This window comes from Lissotriton helveticus, chromosome 1_1 (assembly GCF_964261635.1).
Source record: "Lissotriton helveticus chromosome 1_1, aLisHel1.1, whole genome shotgun sequence".
Taxonomy (NCBI): domain Eukaryota; kingdom Metazoa; phylum Chordata; class Amphibia; order Caudata; family Salamandridae; genus Lissotriton; species Lissotriton helveticus.
Genome location: NC_136057.1, coordinates 1,640,461,833 through 1,640,474,057, shown reverse-complemented (window position 1 = coordinate 1,640,474,057; position 12,225 = coordinate 1,640,461,833). Strand labels below are relative to the sequence as shown.

General features: G+C 44.6%; 1 protein-coding gene across 1 annotated transcript in view; it reads left to right on the top strand.

Moving 5' to 3' along the window:
- NCKAP1L (NCK associated protein 1 like) overlaps positions 1-12,225 on the top strand; it is a 1,588,380-nt gene that overhangs the window by 900,729 nt on the left and 675,426 nt on the right. Inside the window, exon 25 of the mRNA XM_078688681.1 lies at positions 6,036-6,118. Coding sequence (XP_078544807.1) covers positions 6,036-6,118 — 83 coding nt within the window. The remainder of the gene's footprint in view (positions 1-6,035; positions 6,119-12,225) is intronic.

The following is a 12,225-nucleotide window of genomic DNA, read 5'->3' as shown; positions in this document are numbered from 1 at the left end:
CCACCCCTGCCAGTTCAGTTTGCTTCCTCTTCCCTCCTATCACAATTTTATAATTAGCTGCGGGGCAATTTCTTCTCCCTCATGCATGGTAAGTTGGTTTGCCTGACTGACAATGATAATAGAGGGTGAAAGTGGGTGTTGTGGCCTCGGTCTGGGATGTATTTCAATATCTACCATATAAAAATTCTCAGTAGCTCTGGTGGCGACTGGTAGGTCAGGAAGGGGCGCTAATGACAGTCTCCTCTTAACCAACTCTATTTCCTTATTTAGTGCCCCCACCACTTTTACAGATAGCCATCTAAAGTAGTGTCTGTTGTTTTAGGAGCAATGGCAGTTTTCCGTTTCCCCATGACAAATAGAAATACGTTTTCAGAAAAATGTGACTTAAGGTTTAACCAAATTAGGGGAAAAAGAAACCTTTACTGTGGCGCGGCTTTGCTAAGGTTGAGCTTGATGAGCTTAATAGCTGTGTCCCAATATGAACAACCCGATGAACTAAGAGGGTGGGCCCAGCTCAGCCTCCTCCAGTCCCATCTGGGTGCAGATGGGCCTGCCGTTGGTCCGGGGTATGCCAGGGCACGTCCACGCACGTCTCACGCCATGGGACCCCGAAGCTGCTTCATGCGCCTCTGGCGCTGGCCAGGACACGTTGGCGCCACCAGGCGTGAGGAACGACGGGGGATGTAGTCCTCAAAAGTGCATAGTGCTTGAAATTGGTTGAATGGGCTCACGCGCTGCGGGGGCCCGAAGCTGCTTAATATGCCTCCAGCGCAGGCCAGGACAAGTTAGCGCCACTAGGTGCGGGGAACGATGGGGGATGTAGTCCCCAAAAGTGAAGAGTGCTTGAAATTGGTCAAACGGGATCCTGCATCGGGTGAGCCCCAAGGCTGTTTTATGCACCTTCCGCACCTTCTGCACCTTCCGCACAGGCCAGGACACATTGGCGCCACCAGGCGCAAGGAACGACTGGGGATGGAGCCCCAAAAGTGCAGAGTGCTTGAAATTGGACAAACTATGTATAGTGTATATTACAGTACATGGCTTTGAAAACATTTTGAATGTCCCACCCATTATCCACGTTTGACATTGGCTAAGTTTTTGTAAGTTATTTACTGTGGAAAATATTTGGATTTGATTATCATTCCTTAGTTTTTTCATGTAAAAGGAAGGGTTCTTCATTATGTGGCAGTATTAAATGTTCAGGTATTTGTATGTCTTGATATCTTCTCGGGGCTTGAGGAGTATCATTGGTGCCTTTTAAAACTTCTAAATTTTTTCTTTAATGCTTCGGTGAGAGAGTCCATCAGAGTTTCCTCATCTTGAGCATTTGTCATTTTTTAAGTATTTAGGAACGATAGGGGATGTAGTCCCTAAAGGTACAGAGTGCTAAAAATTGGTTGAACGGGCTCCTGCGGCACGGGTGCCCAAAGCTGCTTTATGCACCTCCGGCACGGGCCAGGACACGTTGGCGCCGCCAGGCGTGAGGAACGACGGGGATGTAGTGCCCAAAAGCGAAGAGGGCTTGAAATTGGTCGGACGGGCTCCTGGGCCGCGGGAGCCAAAGCTGCTTTATGCGCCTCCCGCGCAAGCCAGGACACGTTGCGCCACCAGGCACGAGGAATGACGACGGATGCAGTCCTCAAAAGTGCAGAGTGCTTGAAATTGGCCAAACTATGTATAGTGTATATCAGAGTAAAAGGTTGTGGACACATTTTGAAGGTCCCACCCATTATCCACGTTTGACATTGGCTACATTTTAGTAAGTTATTTACTGTGGAGAATATTTGGATTTGATTCTTATTATTTAGTTTGTCATTTTAAAGGAAGGGTTCTTCATTATGTGGCATTATTAAATGTTCATGTATTTGTATGTTTTGATATCTTCTCGGGCATAAGTAGTATCACTGGTGGCTTTTTAAATGTGTAATTTTTTCTTTAATGCTTTGGTGAGAGAGTCCATCAGAGTTTCCTCCTCTTGAGCATTTGTCATTTATGAAGTATTTACTTGTTTGAATTATTGTGCCTTTTATATTGTTGATTTAATTGATTGTCTGATTTTATTGGTGAAAGGTGTTTATACTTTTATTTTATTAGTGGGTTTAGTTGTAGTTTGAACTTTTCTTTAACAAGTATGTCCTTCTATAGTAAATGCTAATTTAAGTTTTATTTTTAATGTATCTTACAGGGTTTAATAGTTTTGAATACAAATATATTTATATATATTTATTATTATTTAGGTTGTTATTTAAATGCTTGAAGTTAATGGTATTATGTTTTGAATTTCATTAGTATGATTTAGGTATATAATTTATTGAGGTGAATGTAAACAATTTTATTGATTGTAATATATTTAATTTAACAATGTGTATAAAATGTTTAAGTTGATTTCCATTCATTGTTTTATGTATTAAGGGTTTTTTGTTATTTATTAATGTATATTTAATTATGTGGGGGATAATATTGTAGTTGATATTATGTGAATCACTTTTTTTTAAAATACTACATGTTTATTTAAAGCTAACAATATTTTTGTTCCCAATCTTTATGTTTTCAATATAGGTATAATCAATATTTTAACAACAGTATTTTTTTCTCGATGTTTATGGTTTTACAGGTGAAGTATGAAAATCAATATTTATGATATTGATATTTAATTTCTGATAGTTTCATGTTTCTATATGTATGCAGATATTATGTCACGTACCATATAATAAGTAATGCCAAAATGAAATCTAAAATGTTTTTGGTATTGTCTGTGGCATGGCTCTCAAAGTTTCCGCAGGAAGCTTTCAATGTCCCAAAGGTAACTACATGCATGATTGCACATTGCCTTTGATGGTACTAACAACATGTTTGAGTTCTGCTCTGGTATTTAGTGTAGACATGCTGTGATATGAACATTGAAGTCAGTAAATACATGATTTGATTTTGCTCAAAAAGATACTGAAGACATCATGAATCATTGCTCTGAGTATTACTGAAGTCATTGTTAGGTCGAGCCTAGCGCAGCATGCATGCGCTGCCCTAGGAGAGGGCCTCTTGGAAACACTCCACACATTCTTAAAGCTTGTGCATGTGGTTCTCACATTTTATTGGCCTTTGCATGTGGCTTTTAGTAATGACAGTACGCAAATGGCCAAAGACGGGTGCATGTGCCGCCTTTTCTGTAAACGTTCACTCCCATGGCCTATAGGTCTCGGGAGCGAGCACAGGGTGTCAGCTGAGTTCTTTGCATTCTTGAATCATGTCACTAACTGACCCAGCCTTTCTTTTTTCTCAGCTTTCCCTTATTTTACAAACCTGTGACCTCTGCTTCTTTTCTCCCCTCTACGTACTGGGCCCCTTTCTCTGCCCTCTTCTTTTCTTTGCATGCACCCCCGTCTCCACACCGTGAGACACCCTCTCTTCCTATTTCCTTTCAGCCTGTCCGTTTTTTTTTTTTTTAAACAGTCTGCTTCTTCACTTCCCTCTAGGTAATGGGCCCCTTTCTCTGCCCTCTTCTTTCCTTCGCATGCACCCCCTGTCTCCACGCTGTGAGACACCCTCTCTTCCTATTTCCTTTCAGCCTGTCTGGTTTATTTTTTTAAACAGTCTTCTTCTTCTCTCCCCTCTACGTAATGGGCCACTTTCTCTGCCCTCTTATTTTCTTGGCATGCACCCCCTGTCTCCACGCCGTCAGACACCCTCTCTTCCTATTTCCTTTCAGCCTGTTCTTTTTTTTAAAACAGTCCTCTTCCTCTCTCCCCTCTGCGTAATGGGCCCCTTTCTCTGCCCTCTTCTTTCCTTCGCATGCACCCCGTCTCCATGCCATGAGACACCCTCTGATCCTATTTCCTTTCAGCCTGTCCATTTTTTTTTTAAATAGTCCTCTTCTTCTCTCCCTTCTATGTAATGGGCCCCTTTCTCTGCCCTCTTCTTTCCTTCGCATGCACCCTGTCTCATGCCGTGAAACACCCTCTCTTCCTATTTCCTTTCAGCCTGTCAGTTTGCTTTTTTTTAAAACAGTCCACTTCTTCTCTCCCCTCTACGTAATGGGCCCCTTTTTCTGCTCTTACAGTTATTAAATGCGGTCACCCCTTCACAAAAACAATTACCTTGCTTTATATTCTAATATAGTAACCCCTTCATGAAGCCAATAGCCTTGCCCTGCGTGTTGCTATGATAACAATTTGTCATAATAAAATATATAAGTTCAGATTGTCACCAAACCTGATTCCATCTGCGTATTGAAAATATTTAGAAATTACACCATAGTATTTAATAGTGTCTGTATAATAAAGGTATATTTGCTTTTTGAATAAAAAAAATAACTGAGTCCAGTTTTTTTTACTGTTATTAATGCATAATAGTAGTAGCCGAAACAAACTCCCTTTCAAAGGCCTTCAACTACCCAACCGTAACATAGTAAACTGCTACATGTGGTTACTTATATTTCATTTACAGAACACTTTGTAAATTATAACTTATGGACTCCTCATATACAGCAAAACTACTGACACCTCCCAAAGGCGAGACCTGTTGGCTATACCAGTGCTTGTTGGATACTCTAGTGGGTACTGTCAATGAGCTGGGGCAATTCTGAGACACATTCTTGTGAGTTAAAGCATGTGACTTACAGCAGACAAGTTACTACCTCGGCAGGCAAAATATGACCTGTATGTGTGAAATTGCATACTTTTTCATAACACCACGAAATTCTTTGAAAATGTTACGAAATTGCTTTATGATAGCAAAATGCGCTTTGCAGGTATCTCACATAACGGTTTGTTCCACTACGTTCCTTGCATTGAAGAAAGTTTTGTGAGATACTGGAACCACGCCAGTTTTAGCAGAAAATGTCCCTTGGCATAATATTTTTTGGGGAACCAGTGTCCTGCTCCTACTTCCCAAAACTTGTTTTAAACTAAGTGCCTCCTAACTTTTTTTTTTTTTAATTGAAAATGTGTAATGTGAACTTATTTTAAAAGTGTGCATGCGGTCTTCCGCGAAATCCAAAATTATGCTAATAACATTGACATAATTAACATGTTCCCAAGCCCAAATTGCGACTGTTGCAGAGTGCCGCATTAATACCATTGAAAGGAGATAGTAGTGGCCATTCTTAATGCTGTCCTTTGTGCCACACCAACGCAGAAATGGCCTGCATGTTTCTTTTTTCTGTCTACTGCGCATACATTAACTTGAAAAATCTCTAGGTAGGTGCATTTGGTCCTGGCACCTGACCTCGGAAAAACGTAAAGGCAGGGCCATATGCATGAACACATTTTCCCATAGATGCAGAATGGGCAAAATCCTTTGATGCATCTGGCCCTAAGAGAACACTGGATTGCCTCAATTGGCCTAAAAAAAGGGCCTTCTAACTAATAGAAATGCAGCGTCCGCATCGCAAAATTGCCTACGGCGCTCACAAATCTTGTACCGCTGCTAGCAGTGCCATACTTGCATGGTTTTACAGCACGTGTACCATATTGATATCTGATATGTTGCTGACATGCCCTACTAGATTTTTGGAGTTCTGTAGTCTTGCTGCTGCAATGCTGATACGAGTTACTGCTCACAGATTTGAACATGACTCTGCTAAGAACTGCAGACTGACGAGGGCACGCCTATGGTAGTTACTGCATACTTACTGCGATACTCCCTGGGAGTATTGAAATAAAACACTTTACGTCACTCCCGTACTCGTGACGGAACCGCTCCGTCACGGCCCGCGGGTGAGCTGTGCTTGTGACGGAACGGTTCCGTCACGGCCCCGCCCGCTCTTTAGAACGTCAGCGCAGGCGCGCAATTCGAGCTGCGCAGGCACGGCGAGCGGGCCGTGACAGAACCGTTCCGTCACCAGCACAGCTCACCCGAGGCTCGTGACGGAACGGTTCCGTCACGAGCATGGGAGGGGTTAACGTCGAAATTTGTTTATTTTCAGTCATGGAGGGAAAATGCACAAAACTGAGACTTTTCCAATCTAATAGACTAAAATTTTGAAACGGCTTCTAGAGTACTGGAATAAAATGCTGCTATTTTGTTTTTCTACTCAGCTGCAGAGAATGTGATGAAGAGAATGACCATCATTGGCGTGATTCTTTCTTTCCGCTCCATGGCGCAAGAAGGACTGCGAGAGGTGCGTACAAGGGTATAACAAATTAAATGCACGGGTCACTTGAATTTAGAGAGCGGCATTTTATGCTCTCCAATCAAGTGCCACAACCCTGGTCAGAGATCATGCTCTGACGTAGAGTGCTCTAGTTTGCAATACAGAGGCGGTGAATTTAAAAAACGTTCCCACCTGAAACGGGTAGCGCTTGAATCATTACAGTTTGGCATTTATGGGCCAGATGTAGGTAGGCAAATACCGGTCGGTAACGGCCGATTTCGGCCGTTACCGAACGGTATTTGGAGTTTGAGATGTAGGGGCTTTAAAAATTACCGATTTGGTAAATTTACTGATTCGGTAAATTACCGAATCGGTAAATTTACCGAATCTGTAATTTGAGATGTAGGTGGCACTGTCAACAGTGCCACAGGGCCTTAAGGATTTTTTATTTACCACCAACTATTAGTTGGTGGTAAATAACGAATACCTGTGTATATGCAAATCTATACATGTACACCTGTGCCATGTGGCACACATACATGCCCTAAGGGCATGTATGTGTGTCACATGGCACACAAGCACTAATCAGGGGTGCAACAGGGTGTCAAAGAGCCACCCTGCCACCCTTGACTATTCGGTAATTTTACCGAATGGGTATTTACCGATTTGGTAATTGCCATTGATTCCTATGGGCCTCAAGGCACATAGGAATCAATGGCAATTACTGAATCGGTAAATACCGATTCGGTAATTACCGAATCTTAACGATTCGGTACTTTTTACCAAATATTTACCTACATAGCATTTACCGATTTGTAAATACCGAATCGGTAAAATTCGGTATTTACGAATCGGTAAATACCATTTACCTACATCTAGCCCTTTGTCTTTAATGGTGGAGACATGAACTCTCATTCTGAGTTTTAGGCCTCTGCAGTAAATTCCATTCCGCTCGTGGAATTTGGGTAATTTTGAGTTTCGCGGAGAACGCGCAAATTCAAAAAATTCCCCGATCCGAGGCTTTGCAGAAATTTTTGCTTGTTTGCGCTTTCACAATGCATGGTCGCAAGATATGTCTCCCCGAGCACACAAATAGTGTTCGCGAACAGGAAAAAAGCATAGAGAATGGGAGGAACAAGCAATTCCGTGCTCGCGGAGATTTTGAACCGTTTCGCGGAGCTTTGCATAGCGCGCCTACGCAAATTCCGCCCACCACTAGTTTTTGGGATAATTTTGAAGGTTGTGAATTTGTGAAGGTGAGTTTCTACAGGGATCCAAATTAGGTGCCCTATTAGGATGGCGGACGGACCTGCGTCCGTCCGCCACCCCAGAGGTGGAGGGACCGTCCGCAGGGGCAGCGGCGGTCCCTCCGTGCAAATTAGGATGTGACCACCACCCTGGCGGTCACATCCTGTATGTTTAACATTGCGGCGGGTGCTGCTTGAAGCAGCACCCGCCGCAATTTTAAAAATGTAAGCAGTGCATTTGCATGCAGAAAGCGGCAGGCACCGCCCGGTGCCTGCCGCTTCGTGCATGCAAATGCAGGGGAGTACCATAGGTACCCCCCATGTGCACCCCCACCCCCCCCCCCCTTCACCCTGGGGGCCCGCAACGGGCCCCCAAAGAAAAGACCGTATGCCTTTTCGTGGCGGCAATGCCGCCGCGGAAAGGCATATCAAAATGCAAATCCTAATATGGCTGGCGGTGTCTGATAGACACCACCACCATATTAGAGCTTTTCCGCCACGGTCTCGCGGCGGAAAAGCGGCGGACGGTCTCCACGTCCGCAGATGACCCCCCTGCCATCCTAATCTGGCGGGGGGTCATTTCTCACAACGCAGCGGTGAATCCGCATCCTCCGGTGGATGCGGACTCACCGCAATCGTAATCGGGCCCTAAATTAGGAGCTGTGTGCTAATGTGCGCACACCCACAAATGCCCTCTGAAAAATGTTGGTACTTTAAACCTGCCAAATTTAATATGGGAACATAAAAGGGAAATTGTAATGCACATGCACATGCAGACGTAGGTGTTATTAGAATCTCTTTCCACAATGAAGTCCCTATTGTCAGCTTAAGCAATTCGAATCAAAGGGGCAGATTTACAAGCCCCCTGCGCCACCAGTACGTTACTTTTTGTGACGTATTTTTCTGCTCCATATTCACAAGGACAGTAAAAGCCACCCTGCGTGGCTTTTCCTGTCCTTGTAAATATGACCCCTTTACATTCAGCACTTAGCGTGACAGGGTTGTTCCATGGGTGTTGCTGTGGGTGTTACCATGCAACACCTATGGAACAAGACACATTTCCAGATTTACGAGGAATCGTAAATCTGGAAATGGGTCTGAATGCTCAGCCACACTAGGGGTGGTGTAGAGAGGCGCAACGAGGAGAAATGTTTTCACTTATCCTTGTTTTTCCTCTTTCAATGTGTGTTGCATTCTACAGCACGGATTGAAAGAGGAAAATGCCTGTAGTGATTGCTATTGTGCAGGGAGGTGCCCTTCCTCCACAAAAACAATCTCCCCATGATACAGACATCCTTGCACCATGGTGCAAGGGTGCCTGCGCCGGCGCATGGCAGCTGTTTGTGCGCCAGCGCGAGGGAGAGCACAGGAATGCAAAATATCCTTGTAAATATGTTACATTCCTGTGCTTTGGAAGTGCCATAGTGTGGCACAGCCAAAGGGCTTGCTGTGACACGCTGCAGCACTTCTTTGTTAATCTGCCCCAAAGTATTTACTTTACCTACTAAATACCTCACTCTGTGGGATTGGAATTTACTGCGAACAGTATATACCCCCTGAGTTCTGTGGCTCTAAAAAATCAAGACCAAATATTCTGAATAACTCTGCCTAGTTGGATAAAAAATGAATGAATGCACAATTATAAAGTTCACTGATGGCTTTTCGTGATATAATGGTGTTAGGATAGGATGATACCGGTAATGAGTGAAAACAGCTTACACAGATGTGCTAGTAGTGAATGCTAGCTCCTTTACTATTCACAAAATATGTTGAGGTTGGGCTTGGATTCAATCGTAGTGGGCAGAGTATTCAAGTTTTGGAGTCAAGAATAAACAGACTCTCACCATCCCCTCACCACTCTTCCACAACGAATGGCAGCAGATAGTGGGGATAATAATTCCGTAGGCTTATCCGCATTAGAAATGACACAAAGGAGCATATCTGGAAAGTGGGGTGCAGATTTAATAACCGCCTGCACCACCAGTACATCACCTTTTGTGACGTACTGGTGGCGTATTTTCCTGCTCCATATTTACAAGGACAGGAAAAGCCATCCTACGTGGCTTTTCCTGTCCTTGTAAATATGGCCCTTTACACGCAGCACTTTGCGTGAAAGGAGCATTCCATGGGTGTTTCTGTGGGTGTTCCCACACAACACCCATGTAAAAGACACATTTCCAGTTTTATGTGGAATTGTAAATCTGGAAATGCATCTGAATGCTACGCCACCCTAGGGGTGGCATAGCGAGGTGCGATGAGGAGAAATGTGTTCATTTCACCTCGTTTTTTCCTCTTTCAATGCATGCTGCATTCTAAAGTACGCATTGAAAGAGCAAAATGCCTGTAGTGATTGCTTTTGTGCAGGAAGGTGCCCTTTCCGGCACTAAAACAATCTCCCCATGATGCAGGCATACTTGCACCATGGTGCAAGGGTGCCTGCACTGGTGCATGGCAGCTGTTTATGGGCCAGCGCAGGGGAGAGCACAGGAATGCAACATATCCATGTAAATATTTCACATTCCTGTGCTTTGGAAGTGCTGCAGCGTGGTGCAGTGAAAGGGCTTGCTGTGCCACGCTGCAGCACTTCCTCATAAATCTGCCCCTGGGTTTGCTGGAAATTAGGCTATTTTGCTGGACGGCTCGATGGCTGATGCTAATGCATTTGAAAATAAGCATTGGCACTGCTACTAGACCTGACTTAGAAGTGCTGCACCCTATACTCACAAAAACACACAGCTCACTCTGAAGTCACATGGGCATATCGCTCAACCTGCACTTACACAGATATACTGCTCACCCTGTTGTCACACAGGCACACTATTCACCCCGGTTTCATACACTTCTCACGCACCATACACCTTTCCTGTAGTAACACACTTACAACCCACCATTCACCCACATCTAACACTGCACTCACCAAGTTCTCACCCTACTCCAACCAACATTCATCCTTCATCCAGACACTGCTCACACTGAACCCAAACACCGAACACCCTGCACTCATACACATGTTCACCTCATCATGTACTCAGACCCCACTAAAACACCACTTACTCTGACTATTCACCTTTATTCACCCACTTCTCACTCTTGACACTCACACACCTCTCACCATTTCCTTACATACCATTCACCCTCCCCTCACACATTGCTCACCCTGCTCTCACATACCACTCACCCTAATCACTCACGCACTGCTGACCTTGCATACCCACCCATTGCTAAATTCCCATATTCATACACCCTCACAAACTGCACTAGCACCTCTCCCATCCTCTACTCAAACAACACTCACCCACCTCTCATCCTCATCCTACTAACATACCTCTTACTCTACATTCACACACCACTAAAATTCCACTCAATGATCGCTCTCAATGATTCACACACTGATCAATATGCATTCTCAAGTATAATTTGCCCTAAACTCAGACACTTCTCACCCTGCTACCAAACATTACTCATCCTACTCATTCATGCACTGCTCACTCGGCACACTCACCAAACACTCACATTGCTCACAGTACACTTATCCTCTGGTTAAACAGAATGTATGCTGCATTCTTGCCCTGCGCACTCTTTGGACACCCACCACTCAGGCTGCACTTACCCTCTGCTCCCCTGCACTCAGACACCACTCATCCCAAACCCAGACACTGCTCGCCCTGCATTCAAACACAATTCAAGCACCCCACTATGCATTCAGAGACCTCTAAAACACCACTTATTCTGAGTGCTCAGCATTCACTTACCTACCTCACACCCTCAATACTCACACACCTGTCACTCTGCCCTCACACACCAGTCACCCTTATATACGCACAATACTCACACTACACAGACTGGTCACTTTGCATGCTCACACACCACTCAAACTCTACTCGCACACAACTCACCATGCACACTTGCATTTTGCTCATCCTTTACTGGCACACTGCTCACCATACGATCTCTCACACCTCTAATTGCCCTCACACACTTCACTCCCATCTACTTGTACAACACTCACCCTACTCACACCCACCCATCAACCTGCACTCAATTGCCTGTTCACATTTCTCCCACCATACACTGGTAATCACTCACACTGACTGCTCACCCTGACTCACACACCACTTACCCTGCAGTCAAAACTTCTCACCCTACACTCAAATACAGCTCATCCTGCATAGTGATGCACTGCTCATTGGTCTTCCTCGGCCAGCACTGGCATTGCCAATGCACTGCTTATTATGCACACATACACTGCTCACCCTGCAACCACACACCTCTCATCCTGCACACATCTTTCACCATACACTCACATGCCATGCATACTGTATACTCATCGCTCCTACTGCACACAGCATTGACCACACACATTCTCACCACTTGCCCTACACTCATCCTGCATACACACACTGCCCACTCTGCACACACACTACTGTCTCTGTACTCAGACACCACTCACTTTGCCCTTAGATTCCTTTCAGCGTGGATGCTTACCCTCTACTCAGACCTTGTGCACCCTGCAATCACACACTACTCAAATACCTCTAGCCTTGTACTCATACACCCCTCACCATTCACCCAAACTGTTTACCTTGCACTCACACACCACTCACCCTGCATTCACACAGTATTCAGACACCTCTCATCCAACACACACCCACTGCTCCCCCTGCACTCAACCACTATTAACCCCACCTGAGAGTCATCTGATGGGCAGATGTAATTATCCCTTGTCAGACTGTCAGAATCTCTCAGAGACACAGCAAAAACAGAACGTCAGTAAGCGTAGTCTCCAGGAGGGCATCTGATAAAATGAGAAAAGGTGCCTTCTGGAGCTGGGATAGACACAAGAGAATTCCCAAGATGTCCGCCAAAAGGCGACCTTTTGTAGTGTAG